Source organism: Mya arenaria, chromosome 17, assembly GCF_026914265.1.
Source record: "Mya arenaria isolate MELC-2E11 chromosome 17, ASM2691426v1".
Lineage (NCBI taxonomy): Eukaryota > Metazoa > Mollusca > Bivalvia > Myida > Myidae > Mya > Mya arenaria.
Window position 1 is genome coordinate 20,767,025 of NC_069138.1, and position 22,117 is coordinate 20,789,141.

The following is a 22,117-nucleotide window of genomic DNA, read 5'->3' on the forward strand; positions in this document are numbered from 1 at the left end:
AATTATAAAAAGGATATATTTACAGGAAGTTGGTAATCTGGCAAATGAAAGATATACTGTCATTTTCCAATTGAATTATGGTAGAAGTAAAATAATTGGACATTATTGGTCTTTTTATACCTACAAGGAAAATCATTGATATTTTTTGTATCTTAAAAAATGAAGGATAAAAGTTTTTGTAGCTTCATTTCTGAGTCTGTTTAAAGTAGAAGTCTTGCAATTAACAGTATCATGTTAAATGTTGAATTTAATCTCATATCTTACATACACATTACATAAGGTTATCCTGGTTCTATATGGATGTTCGATTATAACTAAGGAAAATGTCTTTTTTAATGTAACTCCCTTTCATTGATTTGTTTGCCTAATTTGCACTTTCAAAAAAGTGCAGTCTGCGTACAACAAGGTATCTATTGATATAAGAGATCATTATTTAAATAATTAAATAATAAAGAGTGCAGTTATTTAATATTTTCGATGCAGGGGAAATTCCTTATTGAATTTATCCTTTAACAATTTGTGCAGTTTATATATTCACCATTTACTGTTTTTCATGTTTTAACGAAATTGACAGATATCTGTCTCCATATTTAATAAAAATATAATAATTTGATAGTCTTGTCTAATTACTTGTATTCATCTAGAGATTCCTCAATATATGGAATTAAAGCTGTGCTCGCACCGATTGACAGTTTTGAAGTTTTTGTTCAATTTTTGTCTCAGAATCAGCTAATTTTGGTATGAATGCTTTCAATTCAGTTGTAAAGATAACTCAGAATTAAACAGATCTCAATTGTTTGAAAAATACCGAAAAATTCATTTTTTTATTAAAGCGTAAGTAACGCTTTTTGCCATAAACATCAATATTCAAACTTACATATGAAAATCTGTGATCTGATCTTTTGTCAGCAGTCTTATATCACTGCATGGTTTCCAGATAGTTGCTCAATTCGCTCATTGAAAGACAATTTAAGAATATGAAAGTCCTCAAAACAATCAATCTGTGAGAGTACAGCTTTAATATATTACAATATATTTACACAATATATTTGTCAAATTTGAAGCATTTTTGCTGTCTGAAAATTATTAATATGAAATCCTTAAACAAGCCCAACAATGCATGCTGTTGACATATTGTGTCAGATTTAAAAATGATTAATTTATTAGTTTTTTAAACAGATTCCACAAGTGCAAATATTTCCCAGTGGGTATTAATTTAATATTTGTTATTCAAAAAGAAATATTTACAGAATTTGTACTATTTTGTAAATTTTCTCAATTTATTGTTTTGAAATGGAAAGTAAAAAATGCACCTGGTGTGGGGGTCGAACTTATGATCATCATTAGGCTTTATTATTTTGCTCATTTCAGATTTATGATAATTAACATTTTAGATTGATTGAATTTTTTAAAACGATCTTGAAAATACTTGTTCCATGAAATGCATTGTGAAGGTTGTTTTAATATATATATATATATATATATTTATATATATATATATATATATATATATAAGGGAAAAGCTTTTAATGTACCTCCTAGCAATACTTTCCAAAGATTTTTTTTAAAATGTTTACTATTTATAATCCTTAATTATTTTATACTTAAAAGGAATAATCATTTTACTGTAGTAATTGTCAACCAGCGAACTGTGGGCGTATGGATTGACTATACAGCTGGGAATACTAAATGATGTTATAATGTTGTATCCAGTGCTCTAATCCATCTTACTTTTGTAATTGTCTGCATTAAAAAATTGGATATGGCTTTTGTGAAAAAATAAATAATATGTAACCTATTTAATAGAATCTAGATGCTTTTATTTCCAGGTCACCAGTTCATTGTTATGTTTTCTTATGTTATGTATATTTGTTATTCATGTCGGAAAATAATCTCATTGAGCTAATGTTTTTTGTTATCATATATCCCGCTTTAAATAAAGATTCTTGTATCTTGTATCTTTAATGTAAATTTCAGTGTAAATAGAGAAATAGGAGATTCAAAATTTTAAAAATAAAAATGCATTGCCTTGATTAATTAACTCATGGTGGACTAGTGGGTTTGTTTTTGTAGCTTTCCTCTCAGCACTCTAAGACCACTTTCTTGCATTAGGGTTTTAACCAGGTTTTAAAAAGGACAGGGTGTTGCAGAAGGGGACAGGGTGTTGCAGAAGGGGACAGGGTGTTGCAGAAGGGGACAGGGTGTTGCAGAAGGGGACAGGGTGTTGCAGAAGGGGATAGGGTGCTGCAGAAGGGGACAGGGTGTTGCAGAAGGGGATAGGGTGTTGCAGAAGGGGACAGGGTGTTGCAGAAGGGGATAGGGTGTTGCAGAAGGGGATAGGGTGTTGCAGAAGGGGACAGGGTGTTGCAGAAGGGGACAGGGTGTTGCAGAAGGGGACAGGGTGTTGCAGAAGGGGATAGGGTGTTGCAGAAGGGGACAGGGTGTTGCAGAAGGGGACAGGGTGTTGCAGAAGGGGACATGGTGTTGCAGAAGGGGACAGGGTGCTGCAGAATGGGACAGGGTGTTGCAGAAGGGGACAGGGTGCTGCAGAAGGGGATAGGGTGCTGCAGAAGGGGATAGGGTGTTGCAGAAGGGGATAGGGTGTTGCAGAAGGGGACAGGGTGTTGCAGAAGGGGATAGGGTGTTGCAGAAGGGGACAGGGTGCTGCAGAATTGGACAGGGTGTAGCAGAAGGGGACAGGGTGCTGCAGAAGGGGACAGGGTGCTGCAGAAGGGGACAGGGTGTTGCAGAAGGGGATAGGGTGTTGCAGAAGGGGACAGGGTGTTGCAGAAGGGGACAGGGTGTTGCAGAAGGGGATAGGGTGCTGCAGAAGGGGACAGGTTGTTGCAGAAGGGGATAGGGTGCTGCAGAAGGGCACAGGGTGTTGCAGAAGGGGATAGGGTGTTGCAGAAGGGGACAGGTTGTTGCAGAAGGGGATAGGGTGCTGCAGAAGGGCACAGGGTGTTGCAGAAGGGGATTGGGTGTTGCAGAAGGGGACAGGGTGTTGCAGAAGGGGATAGGTTGTTGCAGAAGGGGATAGGGTGCTGCAGAAGGGCACAGGGTGTTGCAGAAGGGGATAGGGTGCTGCAGAAGGGCACAGGGTGTTGCAGAAGGGGATAGGGTGCTGCAGAATGGGACAGGGTGTTGCAGAAGGGGAAAGGGTGCTGCAGAAGGGGATAGGGTGTTGCAGAAGGGGATAGGGTGTTGCAGAAGGGGACAGGGTGTTTCAGAAGGGGACAGGGTGTTGCAGAAGGGGACAGGGTGTTGCAGAAGGGGACAGGATGTTGCAGAAGGGGACAGGGTGCTGCAGAAGGGGACAGGGTGTTGAGGGACAAAAGGGCACATTGTATCGGGCAGTGCATATTTAAAGCATTAAGAATTTTATTGAAAATATTAAAAATTGTGCTTGTTTAAAGTGGCATTAGGTTTCAACTACTAAATTTGAAAAGTGTGTTTGAGTTTATAATTACATTTTAAGTTTTAATCAAGACGTTATCTTAAACATTTAATTCATTAAAGGCAGGAGGGTTAACATGCTGGTCTCCATGTGGCAGAAGGGTGCTTCCTAAAAAGGGTTGGGTGCAACATCCTCCCATAACCCTCTCCAGCTGAAACCCTATGCATAACAAGATTAATTGGTATATAATGCCATAATACAATTCATTGTGTCCCTATCATTGCTTAATAGAAGATGTTCAATCATTCTCTTGATTATAATAGAACTAACTGAATCAAAGATCAAACAAATAAGTTATTATTTCAGAAGACATCCACTCTGACGATGATGTTCCATTTGAACGCCCTGAGACGCAGGGTGGTGATGATTTCATGACTGGAGCGACAGCAACAGAACTTCAGCAGCATCGAGTGCTCTCCGAGGAGGCAAAACGTGTCTACAGCGATCTACAGATGGAAGATGATCATCCACAGAGTTATGGGGGTGGGTCGTTGGGCGTGACGTCGATGGGCGAGAGAGAAAAGCGCTGGAAAGCTCCAGTGAAAAGAAAGGCCCCAAAGACTACAGGTTTGTTATAGCGTGGACAAACTGTGAGAAACTGAGATCTGATATTTTTTAATCATATATATATTACTCAATACTGGTTTCCAGACATGTACACAAAAATTTGCCCAAAAACAAGAACTAAATATGTTGTCAAAACGATAAATCTGTGAGAGCAGCTTTGAGTTCAAATGTATTTTATATAATGCCTTCAAACTAAGATGTATCAAGGGTTATAGCGCGGACTTGAATCATGGTTATGTACTCTACTTAATAAAAAGAAGACGGAATTAAGGATCCACTTGCCGTGTTGCTTTTTGAATTCAGACCTATTTTATATAATTCATTTGAACTTTGATTTTTTAAATAAATGGATAACAGGATCATTATTGATGCAAAATAAGTCCTGTTTAAATGTTTTTATCGTTTCAAAGGAATTAAATGTCAGCGTAAATTGCACTTCAGACTGTGTTAAATCGCATTTAGTATTGAAATAGATATGATAGATATAAAAAAGGAGTTAAAGGATGTATTATGGATGAGAGGCAATCTTTAAAAGGATTACACCTTTAGATGATAATTAAATTATGTCCTTTAATGGTTCTAAAAATGTCTGTAAGGCTTTAAGAGAAACTTATGGATGCAAGATTTTGCAATTATTTAAGCCATATCTCATTTACGATTTTGTAAAAGTTTTGATCCATGAATTGGAATTAGACCATCATTTTCAGAGATGATATTGTTACATTTGACATTTTGACATATATTGGGTGGGTGGGGGGTCGGAGTATCATGTCTACATTCAGTTTAAGGGAAATCGGTCCTTTCATCGAGCCAACAAGGATTTCAAGCCAGGCGAGTTTGATTGCAGTATATATATTTTTCCTGACAAGAACAATTGTAATGTATTTTGTCTTTTACAGAAACAGAAAAACAACAACAGTCTAGTGCAAAGCAGCGACACTATGACGCCGAACAGATACGAAAATACATGCAGCGTCAAAAAGCGGATCGGGTTCGCCAGCAGAAAGAGGAAGAACATCGCAGGAAGGAAGAGGAAGAAGCGAGGAGAAAACACCTTGAGGAGCTGTATAACAAGCAGAAACACGCGTCCTCACACTCTGCAGCGCAGGGAAAGAAGGAAAGAGCTCGGCAGAAACAGGTAAAATAAATCATGACTTAAACATGGGAGATGTTTGTACAAAATACTCAGGAATGAGGAGTGTTATATTAATTAAAGCCATCCATCATTAGGATGCAAAGAAATGTTTGTGCAATTTACATATAAACATAAAGAATATTTCTGTGTTTGATTTATTTTGATTAACTACTATATTGTTTTTGCATGGATGACATTTTGAATAACACCATAATGATGCATCTATTATTGTATGATTTATTTAAGGGATGTAATAAAACAGAAATATTCTATGATTATACAGCAATTTTGTTAATTTGTTTCTTAAATAAATTAATGTATATATACATGTAAAAAAAAAGAGCTTCCGTGAAAACTTTGAAAAAAAATAAAACTTAACATTTTGACACTTAACAAGTAGCAATTTTTTGTATTAATTGAGATGGTAGAGCTTTTGCTTCGGATGAGGAAGTTTTTGGGTTCAAATCCCGGCCGCTGTCACTTCTATCTCATATCAGTTATGGCATTTAAACACAATTTGTGATGGCGTCAAGGCGGGATGAAGCCATAATGCAGCCAATAGGTGCAGGTAGGTCTTAATAATCTCAAATAAACATTTACTAATGATGGATGGATTACCTTAAACAGTAACAAGCGTCAGCTACCTCTGTGGCACAGGAGAAGAAAGAATTGGTAATGTGTTTGATAGGGCACAGGAGAAGAAAGAATTGGTAATGTGTTTGATAGGGCACAGGAGAAGAAAGAATTGGTAATGTGTTTGATAGGGCACAGGAGAAGAAAGAATTGGTAATGTGTTTGATAGGGCACAGGAGAAGAAAGAATTGGTAATGTGTTTGATAGGGGCACCTATAAAGGGGTGGCATAAACAAGCACGGGAGAACATTAGATGGAGCACTTCACATCAAAACCCTTTCCTCCTGTTGCAGGTACTGGAAGCCATGCATGCTGCTGGACTAGTTGGAGAGGTACCCAGGAACAAGCTGTCTGAACATGCCCGTGCTCTGGTAGGTTTTAGATCATTAAAACAATACCCAGCCTATCTAACCTCAGTGATAGAAATTAACAAAAGCCCGCAATTCCTGCAATGGTAAAATGTCTTTTGGGCTTGCTTGAATTCTGAATTTAGCAGGGCTTGTTCAGTAAGTTGATGCCAGGGCTTATAAGTATAATTTCAATGAATGTTACCTAATTTTCAACTCTTCATGATTGTGTGATATTATAAATATATGATCAGGTACAATTATTACCTGAGAATGTTTCAGCTAACAACTGAAGTTAGAGTTTGGTTCTTGAATTAAATGCAATGAGTTATCTTTTTCTAGTTGAGTGTGGAAAACCACCTGGACAATGATGAAATGGACATCAGTGATAGCAGCTCCACATTGACCGGAGATGGGTCGGACAATGACACACCCAACGCCACCCCCAGGAGGTATGTGTATGTTTGGACCCTGAGATATGTCCAATTTGAGAAGCTTTTTTTGTTGTTGATTGTTTGAAAACCTGAGTTTAGCTTAATCTTATTTATTTTTACAACGAGTGTGAAACAAGTTATTGTAACTTATATTATTCACTGTTGTTGGCAAGATGGGTGGTCTTGTGTTGTGGGGGAAACAGCAGTACCCAGAGAAAACCCACTTGTCCAACTTGGTGACCACAAACCAAAGTCAATATGCCATGGCTGGGAATCAAACCCAGGTCACTTAGGTGAGAAGCCAGTGCACTAACTGCTGCACCAACCGGACATGTGTCTCACCCCGAAATAGGGGATGGATAATGACGCACATACTCTCAGGCAACGCCCAGATGGTAATATAATGATTTGACATATTTGTCGATATTCTATAATTTCACCACCCACAAAGAACCAAAGTCCTCATTGCCAACAAAGGGCATTGATCTGAGATGCTTTGTTGAGAAGGGAGTGCGCTTACCTGATTCAGGACTATACAGTATAACTTTATTTTAGTTGGAGAATTAATGAGTTAAATTGATATGCATATCTAGGCGAAAGAAGTTTCATCCAGGCAGTGTCAAATAAACAGACATCCCATAAGATATTATTGAACTTTTTGTAACTTCCTCGAGCATGAGGGTTTGATAGATCTAAAGTAAACAATCGTACATGTATATATCCATCATCTGTGTCATAAAACTGCGTAGGAGACATATGACACCTTACACACACACACTATGAAGTATCTGTTAGCCACTTGAACATACTTGAACCTGTTTAGTCTATGATCATCTTAATACATTGACCTTGTCAAAACTGTTGACTGCTGCCCTATGCAAAATTCAGGTTGTCAGCTCTTTGTAATCATTCCTCAGGTATTTGGTTCTATGGGAGGTTTTATTTTCAGATTGTTTGTTGTTGTTTTTGTTGTTGTCGCTGCTGCTGCTGCTGGTGCTGTTGTTGTGTGTTTTTTTGGACATAATCATTGTAATTCAAAAACTGTAAACCTTGAGTCTTTACTAAAAGAAATGCCCATGGTATTAGCATGAATACATGCTACCAGATTAACACAATGCATACATAATATAGTTTTGCATGAGTGAAATTTTGAATATAAATACTGAATTCAGTTTGTTTGAAAATAGTTCTTCATTGTAATGTATTGTAAAAATGGTATTTCAGTAATGAAAAAAACACTCTCTTTTTTCTTAAAAATAAATAGTTTAAACTTAAGTTAGTAAAGCTATGAATCTTATGTTGGAGGTATATGAACTTATGCTAGGTTACTCTCATTGCCTTGATGTTGCCCGAGAGTGTGGTCTTTCGTTGTGGGGAAACCCAGAGAAAACCCAGTTGTTCGGCTTAATGACCATCTAAGTAACTGTCATGTTATGCCCTTGAAAATCTGAGAGGCTCGGTACAATTCCATGCAACTCTCCGGTTTCCTTTACATGATAAAAGTATTATCAAACAACAGTTAAATTAAAATGACACTGGTATTAAGAAATAATTTATGATCAATATAACAAACTTAAATTTTGAGTGATGAACCTTTAAATACTTTCTTAATTATGCATTTATGGAAAATATCAACTGATAACAAGATTGTAACAGTGTATTTAATAGCTGAAAACGCACAAATATTTAATGGTAGGCGCGTCTTAAAAGATTTATGGAGATCAATGATCGACTCGTAAGGTTTTCTGCACCTTTCTTTTAAATTTAACAAGTATCCTTTATAGAACCATTTTCAATATTTATTCATCCTTTTCGTTAAATTAAAACAATTGTATTTACTGTGGTACATCTTATTTGGGAGTAAGAGTGCATCTTTAAGACAAAATGATAATAAATGAATGACTTGACCGACCACGGGTACTAGTACAATCCATATTATTGCTCTGACTCAACTGTATACTCGCTATAAAGTTTGGATTTTATGTCAGTTGAAGGGCTGACTTAAACCTGTCAAAGCTATAAACATTTGCACTTTTAAGAAGAAATATTTTGTATGTTTTATGACAGGTAAAGACAGATGTTTATGTTTTGTTAGAAAACATTTTGATTTCTTAAAAGATTTTCAATAAGAATCAAATTTTATAAATGTAAACCGATTATTTTCGTGTATTTTTTGCTGATAATTGAATTTGAATTGAACATCGATAATCAAAACTTTTTTTAATGAAGTTGGCCAAGTCTGTGCGATGTGGAAATTAGTTTTTAATTTCTTGCTGTTTGTTTGGTAAAACTATTATAACATTTTCAGCTTTATAAAAATGTAACGGAAATAATTCACACCATGTTGCAAATTTTTTGCTATTAAGCAATTACCTGTTGTGACTGGTACTTATTGTAACAGATATTTGATTAAACTGTGAATTATTGCGGTATTTTTTAAGCATAGTCTGCAAAACATTATTTCCAATTTAGATCAAGATATACTCTATCAACCTGAACATTATATATTTGCAAAATGCTTCCCCCCCCTATCTTCTGTAAAGTGGTTTGCAGAATGCTTCCCCCCATCTTCTGTAGAGTGGTCTAAATTTTATTGTGTAAACTACCTTCTAAATGGGCCAGCCACTATTTGTATCTATCGCTTCACTTGATTTAAATAAGTAATGGGTTACTGCTGATAACTTTCTCATTGGACAAAAGAAAATGTTGACCACTAATCATTGTTAGAACCATTTTGTTTACACACAATTTTTTTTTTAAAAATCTGAATAAGAAATCAGGAAGCAGTCCCTTTAAGTGGGAACATATTTCATAGGTATTTTGTTCATTAGATGTCTCTTTACCAATAGTACAAATATTTAAGTTTACTGAACCAAAACTTGTAGTATAATTTATCATATCGCTGTATTATCATGACTATCTGTTTGGTTTTAAAAGCTGAAAAACAGTCTTGTTAACATACAATAAGACTGAACAAGATTCAAGGTTGAGCCTGCAAGACACATAAGTGATTTATATCGACTATCCATTTAACTTTCTAGACATTTAACCAAGGCCGCTATCATATCTTATTTTATGAGACTCATCAAAATTTGCATGATTTATTATAAATGTTTTTGTAATATGGATTGGATTATGTTTATAGTAAACAACTGTATGTCCTTTGTGAAATTTTAGCCGATAGTTTTTATGGAATGTTTTATTTAAAGTTTTTCCTCTTGGAAATAGAAATAGATATATTAAAACATTAATTGCTTATTTTTTTAGACTTCCATGTCTCATTATAATAATAAGGTATTTATATTTTCTTTTCAAAAACTACAAGCCTTTTACCTATTATCAAAAGATAGGAGTATTTAACAGTGAAATAAAAGATTTGCCTAACTTTCTTTTTATATCAATGAATTGTATAATATGAATCCTAATTTGCATTACAGATCGAAGATGGATATTGACGGGTCAGGAAATACAAGATCTGCAGCGAATAACAGAGACATTTTAAAGCCGACTCGGCAAAAAAATGTGGAAAAACCCAACCAAATGAATGTTCGGACTATCGGTGATTTTTCGTTCGATGTTGGAAATGTGACTTCGAAATTTACTCAGGCTCTTCAGGAAAAGTTAAACCAAGAACCGAATTCCTTGGCTAGTGGATATAACGGTGTGAATGGTGATAATTATTTAAGTGATGCTAATCGATTAAACGATGGATTACCTCGGAGTCGGGCGGATCGAATTCAAGCAATAAAGGATACGGCAGCTACGCTTCAGAATCGGTTAAAGGAAGAGGCGAGAAAAATACAGGCTCAAACTAACAGTAATACTGAAAGTAAGTTCTGAAATATTTTGCTGTCAAAACCTGAGGTTTTTAAGAAATCACAGATATGATATGTTTGTGGATTTCTGCGGATCTAATGGCTCCAGGGAAACCCATCCCCACCAACCACGCCCACCCACCCATCCCCCAACCCCCCCTGCCAAATTTCAAAGCTTATCTTGCTACTTTTGGTTATAACTTTATTGGTTGTTAGAATGAACACTCCAGTTTATACAAAATTTAAAGTTAGGAAAGCCCTCTTAAGAGCTTCTTAAAGCCTTTTTGGCTTTAGTGTCAGGGTGCTTCAACCCCTTTGAGCCCCAAGAATTCATCGCCAAAATGGTATTGATCAGCCCTTCAGCAGCCAGGTCACACACATCCCTTAAAATGAATTATTTCCCATTGTTTACAAATTACAGAAAATGACTTAATGAATGAAACTTTGGCAGGTGTAGTAAATGACTTACATGGAACTTTGGCAGTTGTTTTTTTTCTACAGGTTTTTTTCAAATCAGAGTTCATCCAGCGAAGGCCGTATGTTGAGAAATTGGCATAATAACACTATAAAATGAGCAAGGGTGTCAAAGATAAAGACCTCCTTGTAGACTGAGTACGCACTATTAAGATTGCATAAATAAATAAAACCAATCAATGTTGAAAAATAAAAACAATCTTATCAATGTTGAAAAAAAAAGATATTTCACAATACTTGGCCGAGTTACGTTTTATGTTTACAATTGGATTAGAATGAAAAACCTCAAATTCACAACAATAAATTGGTTAGTAAGTTAAATAATTGTGTTAAAAGCATTTGAAATTCCTTAATCAGGCAATTAAATACATATAAAGAGAACTACCTTACTTTTAAGATAAGTAGAATAATTATAAAAAGGTGGCACATCAATTTCCACATGAGAATTACAAATGATCAAATTAGGCTACATTTTGAAATTCTCAAGTTGAAAGAGGTCAAGTTGAGTTACATTTATACAATTTTTGAGTGTTTCGGCAAACACGAAGTAATAAAATATTCAGATCATGTTTGCTTAATAAACGGTAACTCTTACTTAGGCATGAAGCTGTAAACATTTATAAAAGTTTGGAGGCGGACAGTAAAATCCGTGCTAGGGAATAACTTGGTGACGTTATTTGAATATAAACCATTATTTTTCGTGAAAGAAAATAATGGTTTCTGTTGAATATTTCGTTTTTTGAATTGATTATAATGTGAATATAAAATCGGTTAAGACTAAATTTTACTTGATAAAAAGAGGAAAAGGCCTTGAATTTAACATTGAAACAGAAATGTTTTCAAATTAAAGGGACTCGCTCATGAATGTTTTTGTAAGATGCACTTTTTTTATGACAAATTAAATTGCGGCAAATCATTAGGTTTGTTTAAACTAAGATACTAAAAGCTGGAACCCTTCAGCAAATGTTGATAATTGCTCAAATATTGTCTTTGAAGACCACAAGTTTCATTAACGTTGATCATAACCAATATAATTAGCATTATGTATGGCTTTGTTGATGCATGATTGGTTGATTGACATTATCCCATGATGTTACTAATGTATTGTTTAAATGTCAAAATAGCCATCACTTTTGTATAAGGCCTAGTGGTGAAGCGGTGGGTTTTCTAATTTTTTCTTGACTCAACTGGTGTAGGTTCACACCCAACTACAGCCATACTACTTTTTTTATACCATGATTGTATTTTTTCTGCAATTTCAATATCTACAGAGTTAAATAATGATGAAATCGGTGTTTTGTATGCATTACCAGGAAAATTAATTTTTGGTCCGAAACATGAGCTAGTACCCTCAAATCATATTTTTAAAAATCAAAACTTTGTATACAGGTATAAACTATTTGCCTAATAAATGGGGTTTTCAATAAATAACTAAGGGGTCACAAATTTCCCTGTAAAACACACCAATATTTCACTAGTATTCTTTTATCTGTATATATACAAACAGGGTGCTCAATAAGTTTTGGTTGAATTATCTCAGATAGTAAAGTAACCAACAAGCTACTACTCATTATACTTAAAATTAATGGCTGCCTTAATTGCCATTTGAAAAATCTATTTTAGCCGGCAGCTTGTTCTTTTAAGAGAACACTGCACAAATTATGTGGTTTTATGTTTTGATCATCAAATTCAAATGAGTTAAACACAATAATGCATTCAAATTAATGTTTCTTTTGTGCATCTTTACATCGTAAACCTATATATAGATATTACGCCCATTTAGACATTTGCATTTTTTATCGTAATATTTTATGGGAGCCATACACAATTTTCCCTTAATCTAAAAGATAAACTTAAGAATTTCCAAGTCTATCTGTCCCAGATGGGTTGTTTTTTTTGGCAAATGCATGGTCATTTGAATATTTTGAATGGTTCCTAAAGATCTATTGATGGTATAAATAACATGAGGTGGTCTTTTGCCTAATGTTTGAATGGATTAATTTCCTAATTTAAATACTGCCTGCAATTAATTTAGAATTAAAATTTAGGTCTGGTTTTATATGAGCCATCAGTTTCAATTTTCAATGCCGAAAATGTCCTTTCAGCTGTGATCTATAGACTCGAGGATATGTGCTCACTTGCAAATCTAATAAATATAAATCGCAAGCATTTTTTTAGCTGTGGGTGCAGTGACTCAAAATGCTTGAATTCGGGTTGCCTGGTAATTATATGGTGTTCCAGTATTAAATGGTTTCCACTTAATGAAAGGTTATTGTGGGGGTCCCCGGGATGAAAAGTAAGGTCAAAATATGAGTCCCTGGCTTGAAAATTTAGTCACAGGCACTCCAATTTCTTTCTCAAAGAAATCCCTGGAGTTTGTATCCAAACATGATACTAGTACACCATACAACAGTTAAGAATTAACTAGGTTTTAGTTAACATTAAAGATGCACTCTTCCTCCCAAATAAGATTTAACACAATTAATAATATTGTTTTAATATTCGAAAAAGGATGAATAAATGTCAAAAACAATAGTTCTTATGAAGGATATCAAGTTTAATTTGAAAGAAATGAGCATAAAACATGGTATATCTACCTTATGAGACTATAGTAGACCACAGTAAATCTTTATAAGCATTCACCAATCATTTAATTTTTTTGCGCTTTCTGCTATTAAATTCAAGGTTACAATCTTGTTATCAGTAGTTACTATTTTCCATAAATTCATTATTTATTAAGTAGTTAAAGGTTTATCAGTCAAAATTTATGTTTGTTATATACATGTGTATGTATTGATTTTGAATAAGAGTGTCACTTTAATTAAGACAGGGTGCTGCAGAAAAGGGACAGGGTGATAAGGGTGAACAAATCTCATTTTTTAAGGCTGTGGTGAACCTGAACATAATGAATTTGTCCTAAAATGATATGGATTGTGTTTTATTGAAGTTATGTTAGGTGTTAAGTGCCAAGAATAAAAGTTTGGTGGTACCAAAAGACAAATTTGACGGAAGAGTGTCCATGCTGGTTGCAATGAGGGCAGAAGGGTGCTTCCAAAAAGTACAGGGTGCATGAGCCTTCTTCAATACTTTTGTGAAAAACTAAGTATGAAACTCTTTTAAGCTAACCCTACAATTGCAGTGCAGAGTAGAATAAGTGTTTTTACATATTAAAATTAATGTGCTGCAATTGACACGTGTCTGTAAGGACGATATACAATAAATGTACTTATCAAGAGAATAGGCATTGAAATCGCAGAAATTTATGGACCTGGTTAATTGGCATTTTAAAAATCAGTGTATTTTATCAATAGAAAGTGAAGGTTTATACGTTTATACTGATGACATGTTCTGATATTATCCTTAACTCCAAAACGTCCTTCCATGGTTTGAAAAGATAATTATAAAAAATCTATTACATAAATCAAATAACCCAACCTAATTGCAAAGCTATTCTTAACTTATGCTTTCATGAGCTTAAAATTTGGTTTCCAAAAAATGTTTGTTATCTGAAAGAGATCTGCACTAAAAGAAATAGATTTTTGCAAGGCGTATTTGTCTGAAATGTTTGTCTTGCAATCACGCAAGATTTAATTTGGAAGTGGAAATGTTCACACAAATGTATTACGTAAAGTGTTAGACTTGCACATTTACTCTTTTATAAGCCACAAAATTACCCTCTGGTATGTAGGCCAACAGTTTGTGAATTTTGTTTTGAAGTATTTTACAAGAGCTCCATGTTTGCACTAGATGGCAGGATTTATCCATTTTAATCTTTTGATTTTGACATAAAAATACTTCTGTTAAACAAAACAAATAGAACATCATTCCAATGCAAATTCTCCAAATCAAATCTTTTTTTTTTTTCGAAAACATGATCATGAAGGTGTTTTTTTATTGAAATTGATCAACATATCAATTATCTTACAGACTTTGTGCCATTTTAAGCGTGTATATTTTTTTGAAGTTCTTAAGTAAATTGAGGTATTGTCTATTTGTCAAAGGGTCTAAACAAAAAATAAATTTGGTTCGGGTTACCCGACCCTACCTACGGAATTAAGGAGCCGACCCTACTGATTTTATAGTCAGTTTGAAAAAAAAAAAAATGAAAAACTAAAAAAAAATAATCTTTATTATTTAAAGACTTAGTGTCGTTAAAGGCAAGGTCCCTGTTACTAAAAATAGAAAAACGGTTAAAACTGAATAACTTTAGTTAGGGTCCACATATCTCAACCAAACTTGGTCTATAGGAAGATTTTATGGATACCTTTCATGGGATTGCGTTTGGGGTCCCTAGGGTCAAGGTCAAGGTCACTGTTACTAAAAATAGAAAAACAGTTGAATCTGAATAACTTTAGTCAGGGTCCACATATTTTGACTAAACTTGGTACAAAGGAAGAGTTTATGGGGACATTTTATGGGATTGTGTTTGGGGTCCCGAGGGTCAAGGTCACTGTTGTTAAAAATATAAAAACAGACACTGGCTGAAGTTTTTCTGTCAATCATTGAAAACCTGGTTTCGTCGCATTGCAGCGTTTCTTGTATTCCTAATAGCAGATAATTTTGAATTGACAAGAATTATTCTATAATAAAAAAAATAAAACTGGTCATACATAATCAGAAAATAAGCAAGCCAATTATCCTTCAGTCCGACATTGTTTTCCTTAAATAAACATTTTACCATTGTAGGGACACTTTTAGCCTGGTAAAAAGGGCAGGGTGCTATAGGGGAAAAGGGCACATTGTATCAGGTTATGGAGAACTTGAATATTACGAATTTGACAGACAATGTTAGGAATTATGACTAAGTTCTAAAAGTAATATTAAGTTCAACTGCCGAATATTTCAAATTTGTTTGTATAAAATTACAGTCATAGTAAAAGTTTTAGTAAAAAAACAAACAATTTGATTATTTTAAACATTCTAAGAAGGCAGGAGGCTAGACATGCTGCACCTTTCATAACTGTCTAGCTAAAACCCTTCATTGCAATGCTTCTTTTGAGCACAAAATAAAGATTACCAATGAGGTCTTAATGTATTGTGAGGCAAATAAATAATAAAAATCCACAATTTTGTTGTAATTTTTTTTTGTATATTTTCAGCTGGTGCTACTTCAAAACCCTCAGTACGATGGAACGATTCGGAACCATCGAACAAACCAGCCCCCCGGGAACAGGAGTTTATGTCTCGATATGAGCAACTAACCGGGGCAAACGGCAACTACTCCGTGTTTAATTCAAATCTTCCAGGTATAATGTCTAACGAGCTTTAATGTATTATAAATAAATGTTGAAGAGATTTTATTTATTTGGAACTGATATTGTGCAAGATTTATTACATGAATTTCAATAAGTTTGTTCCTTCTATTGATGCAATAACATCAAAATTCAGATTTTTTTTACAAGCCCTTGCTTGCGTCAGGTTTGTGGGCTTGTGCTTATATCAACCACTTTCAGTTGCAGCCCCATGACAGGCAAAAATGTGCTCTAATGTTAATATCCAACAAGTTTCTGTTTTGTATATCGCATACTTTCGTTTAAATCTGTAAAAATAATTTACAAAAAAAATACCCCTGCACAGAACAGAAACCTTTTTTAACGCCAATGCAATATTTTTCTTTTTATTTTGTAGGAAATCAGGTACCACTTCACACAGCTGAACCCACGGTTCCAGTTGTGGCCCCTCGACAAACGAAAACAGGATCTAATATGAACACCGATTTTGAAGATACAACAATCACGGAAACTTCCACATTCAGTGAGATTACTCTCACTGATGAGTCTGATAATGAGGATTTAATGGGAGGGAAGGTAAGAAATAAGTTGTCAGCTTGTCTGATTCTTTTTAATTAAAAAGTTGAGTTATTGTCATAGCCTTGGTGTCATCGTTGGTTGTTATCCCAAATTTTAAACCTTGGTCATAACCTAAAAATGTTTAAGATATTCAAAGAATATGCACTTGTGTAGATGGGCCCATAACTCTGGTTTTAATAATTTGTTGAAATTATATTTTGAGTTATAAATAGATAAATATTGTACATAAATATAGACACATCTTTGAACTTCTTCCCTTCCTGTGCTAGTTTTTTGCGGTCTATTTCTAAAAGAATCCTAGCCTTTGTGTTGTACCTTATTAGTCATCTGCCGTGTTATAATCACCTTCATGCTTAAACTTTAATGTTGCCCCTAACTTGAACACTGTTAAAGATATTTCCTTGAAACAAATGTTCAACGTATTCACTTTGACAAAACACCCCTGTGCAGGCAGGTCTGATAATTTTGGCTAAATAATTGTAAAATTATGCCCCTGTGATGCCTGAAACAAACTGATGGGCATTATCATCCAATTGTGGGGCTCCTGTTTCCACTGAATTACAAACTGCAGGTTCATTTTCTGTTTCAGATTGGTACAGGGCTACGTAAGACGGACTACCACTCCTCATCCCGGCCTGACCCCTCAAGCAGCCAGCCCCCCTCCATCCCCCGCCCCTCCCAGCACCCAGCTCCCAGGGTAGCTAACTCCTGGGATGAAACCACACCCGACGACTACAATGTGTTCAGTATATATTCTCGCCGACATCAGGAAAGAAGTAAGTGTGGCTTTTATAGTTTGTTAAAGCTGCTTGAAGTAAAGAATGTGAAATGTTTGATATATCTAAAATATGGCATTCAAAGCTTAAGATTGAACTATGAATGTAATTTTTTTAATCTATAACAACTGTTATTTCCGAATTTAGATGTACATATTTAAGCTTCATTTTAAGAAACTTTCCAGAGGTAGACCCTCTATAAAATAGTATGGATTTTGTATGAATACTACATATCTGATAAAGTGATGCCAATTTTCCTCTTTTAAGCTGATTTCCTCTTTTTTGGCCACAGAACTTTAAAATTAAAATTGTTGCCTTTTATCTGATCTATACAAAAATTTATCTTTAGTAAATAGTGTGACCTGGATACTCTTAATTTCATACTGGTTCCTCTTTTTTAACAAATTTGTGTTGGCATCCCTGCTGATAGTATATAGTTGAAATTATCATGTGAAAAAATACCTTTATTCTATACTTTAATGGCAAATTGATGAAATGGTAACAAATAATAGGGAAAACCAAATAACAAAATATTTCCTTCTTCCGTCAGTGGTGAGGCCAGGGAGAGAGCCCATGTCAACTACAAGACGGAAATCCCCCATCCCCAACTCAGAGCCTGAAACCAAGCCCGCAACCCAAGCCCCGACCAGTAGCAAGCCTATACCATCAGTCCGGGCTTCCAGGGGTCCTGCGATCAGAAGTAGGTCGCCTGCTGATGGAATGGGGCAAACAGTGTCAGAGTCCCTACGCAGTCAAAGTCCTGGGCTGAAATCAAAGTAGGTTCATGCAGAAAAATGCTCAAAGACAATATGAATATTTCATTTTAATAGACTTTAACTAATGTATTCTTCACAGCTTTGATTTCTGATACAGATTAGGTGCATAATATCTGAGTATTGTCTTAATGATTTTGAGAAACACAAGATTTAAAGTAAAAATCAAAGATTCTTTGAAATATTCATCACTCATCCAATACTTGTATAATCCAAAAATTAAGGTCCTAGATTTAAAATTTCAGATTTCTGATTAAATGTTTCAGGTCCCGAGGTACAGCGAGGTATGAGGACAGGTCAGAGGACGATGAAGACACCCTTGGGGAGGAGTCATATACACAAACTTTCGAAAGGTAACATTTTATGTCCCTTTTATCCTGGAGAAAGTCTTCCCTGTAATGTTTTTAAAGTTCTGCAATGAGAACATTTCATTTTGGACTGCATCAAAAAGCAGTAGGAAAAACCTTGAAATGAATATAAATCACTTTGGAAAAAAAATCAAAAAGGGTCTAAGCCCCTTAGCCTTGTTTCCACCATGAATCCCTCATACTCAAACAGACCTCCAGCTATTTACCTGGCCTTAGTTTCTCAAAACCTCTTAAGTCCCTTATAACAGGATTAAGCTAATTAATCTCACTATTTTACTTTGTCTTTAATTCGTAAAATATCAACTTCAGTAAGAGTGACTTGACTTTAAATATGAATTACTGTTTAGGTTATCACAATAAACCATATTTTATTTACCAAAATCACACTTAAGTTTGTGTTATGTCTAATTGAAAAAAAAGCTACTTAAGCCTATGAAGCTTTAGAAGTTTCGAGAAATTGGGGCCAGCTGTTAGAACCTCTGAGACTTGTCAAAGACTTAAATATTCCTTTTGCCGATTTTTTTGTATGAAACAGAAAAATGCAAACTTTTGAGAAATAAAACAAAGACCTGTACAACGTTTACTCTAATTTAAACATTTGTTCTTTGCATGTCTGAAACATTACAAGGAATAATTTACATGAAAACTCCATTGTTATATTAATGTTAATGCATATTTAAAATTTTAATACTTAATGAAATATTGGCCCGTTTGTTCTGAACTTTGTTAACTTTCAAGTCTGTATTGCTCAGGAACTTTCAAGTCTGTATTGCTCAGGAACTTTCAAGTCTGTATTGCTCAGGAACTTTCAAGTCTGTATTGCTCAGGAACTTTCAAGTCTGTATTGCTCAGGAACTTTCAAGTCTGTATTGCTCAGGAACTTTCAAGTCTGTATTGCTCAGGAAGTTTCAAGGAAACATGTATGATCAACAGTATTCCTAACAAGATTTCAGACAACACTTACTGCTTTTAGCAAGACTTATATTATTTAGACATATAAGCACATCATACAATATTTCATTAATGTTAACTTTAATTATCAAGTGACATTGATCTTTAATTGGAGGTAATTTGGTGAATTTACAGTGAAGACATAGCAGCATCCAGAGCCAGAAGTGTGGAAACATCGGCCCCCGTTGCAAGTCAGAAAAGTGCGGTCACCAGTCAGAGATCCGCACCACAGAAATCTTCCATGTCTCGTAAACCAGACAGAATGTCACCGGAAATGGATTCTAGCATGGGGGAAGATATTTCTCAGGTAATAAAAGTACTTGTTGTACTGTTGTTGAGGAAGAATTAGCATGTGTTATCAACTGATTAAATTTCATTGTCATAACTCATAACTAAAAATAAAAGTGCTTTGCCCAAAAGATAAAATATATTTTATTTAAAAGTTCTTCTGACTATCTAGAAAAATTAAAAAGAAGTTAAATTATTGTAGATTTTGTAGCATTGTCACTGCCTGAGGTACAGAAGTTTTAAACTTGGCCATCTCACAGAAACTCAAAAATGCATACACATCCAAATCAAATAACCCTCTCTAAAACCGCTGAGTTACACCCCTTGCTGAAATGGGAATACCCACACAAACATTGTCATAGGTGTGCGTATGCCGCTTCTGATTCCATGTGTCTAATAAAATACTATAAAATTTAAGGAGGAAGTCACACCCCGTGCAGAGCGCCCCAACCCCTTGGACTCTGAACCTGCCCAAGCACCCCGCCTCTCACCAAACTCCCTAGAGCAGAAGTTCTACAATGCCCTTAATGACCTTGAGAGCATGGAGATGTCGATAAAACAGCTATCGTCGGTGGATCGGACAAGGGCAGTGGCAATGGCCCAGCAGGAGACTGTTTCACTAGCTCAAATGCTCAAGGTAATTGATTACAGATTGTGTAAAATTGAGTTGGTAGGTATTTGTATGTAGACCATTTGTATCTCAAATAAAACTGTTGACTTGGGTGGATAGAATGTAGGCATCTGCTCTGCTATGGTGCGACACTGCTGAAATGCTGAAGGTGAATTGATCTATTTCAACTCTTTTTTTGGTGATTTCAGATATGGTTTTTGAAATTATTTTGTGATTATGCCTTTCAATATTGACTAACCATATTATCACTTGCTGAAAATTTGTTGAAGAATTATATCCATCCTTTGGTAGGGTATTCCAGATGGAAAATCAGATATTTGCGTACTGAAAAATTATCTAAAATCTCTATGATCATCCTTACATTTATGCAGGCGAAGCAGCAAGCTCATGATCAACAGATGAAAGAAATCCAGCTAAAAGCCAAGGCAGAGGCCAATGAATCCACAAAACAGCTGGAGGACTATCGCAAAAGAGCATCTGAAACAGTGTTTAAGACAGCTGATGAAATTGCCAAGGTATGTGTATAGAGTACCTTGTCTTTTGTTGTTAATTGCTTGATTTGTGTTATTGTTTTAATGCATTCTTAAAATCTCAGAAAATAACACTTAATTTTGAAGTTCAGAAGTTTATTGCATAATGCTTTGTATTGCATTTATACCTTAAACAAAGTAAATACAAGTTAAAAAAAATATGAGTCAAAGTTACTTCACCCACTTCCTACGCCAATGAAACAATACACAACCAATGCAATGTATGAGTTACATGTAATGAAGAGTTCATATATTGAAATATCCCTTTAATTCATCCACTTTTTGAATAGTAGCTTGCTCAGATTACAGATCACCTTTCTGACATGAGAATTTATGCATAACTGAAAACAGAAAGAATACTGCAATATCATTGATTTACTGGTTACTTAAGAATCGTTTTGCTTATTTTTGCTTATTGCATAAATTCCCCATATATATGACTGAATCAGGGCTATTCCAGTTAAATGCATAACCCTCAGGGAGAAGGCAATTAATTTCTAAGTATATGGGTGGGTGTCTTTTTTTACTAATTTGGACCCCAAAAGGGTAAATTTGCTTTTGTAGGCCGGAGGTGTCATTCAAAAGTGTCTTTCCCCCAGAGATTACCACCCTCAGTAACATTCACATTGGCGTTTTATTTTCAGGTCCGTGAGGAAGGTGCTACATCCATTCCTGAGGTGACAAGAAAACTGATTGAGAGTCAGACAGCCGCTGTGAAAGCCCTCACAAAGGCTGTGAAAGCTGTCCCTGGGGTGGGAGAGGGGGCCCGGCCCAAAACCTCTGCCAAACGGCGCTCAGATGAAGGGAATGAGAATGATGATACAGAGAGTCTAGGTCAGCAGAACTTGGTTTTGGGAGATTTTTACTTATCAGAATCTATTTTTTATCTATTCTGTCGATACAAATAAATTAATTATATATATTAAAAATTAGCTTAAAATGTCTTCAAATTTCTTTCATTGGAATCTTACATGATTTGCCTCTCTTAATGTTGTCACATGAAATATTGTTAGATTTGTCAAAGTATATTCTTACATTAATTGACTAAAGGACAGGTTAAGGACATTATCACTGTATCAGCACATCCTTTGAGGGGATTCTTCAAACATACCATTACAATGCTAGAAT

General features: G+C 35.1%; 1 protein-coding gene across 4 annotated transcripts in view; it reads left to right on the plus strand.

The window, feature by feature from the left end:
- The window catches only part of LOC128223955 (centrosome-associated protein 350-like), a 99,058-nt gene that overhangs the window by 59,994 nt on the left and 16,947 nt on the right, over positions 1–22,117 (plus strand). For all 4 annotated transcript variants that reach the window (XM_052933475.1, XM_052933477.1, XM_052933479.1 and 1 more), the window contains 14 exons: positions 3,764–4,024; positions 4,924–5,162; positions 6,086–6,163; positions 6,482–6,591; positions 10,011–10,402; positions 15,962–16,108; positions 16,491–16,669; positions 17,262–17,448; positions 17,999–18,224; positions 18,488–18,574; positions 19,676–19,847; positions 20,247–20,465; positions 20,831–20,974; positions 21,634–21,823. In XM_052933475.1, coding sequence (XP_052789435.1) covers positions 3,764–4,024; positions 4,924–5,162; positions 6,086–6,163; positions 6,482–6,591; positions 10,011–10,402; positions 15,962–16,108; positions 16,491–16,669; positions 17,262–17,448; positions 17,999–18,224; positions 18,488–18,574; positions 19,676–19,847; positions 20,247–20,465; positions 20,831–20,974; positions 21,634–21,823 — 2,631 coding nt within the window. The remainder of the gene's footprint in view (positions 1–3,763; positions 4,025–4,923; positions 5,163–6,085; positions 6,164–6,481; positions 6,592–10,010; positions 10,403–15,961; positions 16,109–16,490; positions 16,670–17,261; positions 17,449–17,998; positions 18,225–18,487; positions 18,575–19,675; positions 19,848–20,246; positions 20,466–20,830; positions 20,975–21,633; positions 21,824–22,117) is intronic.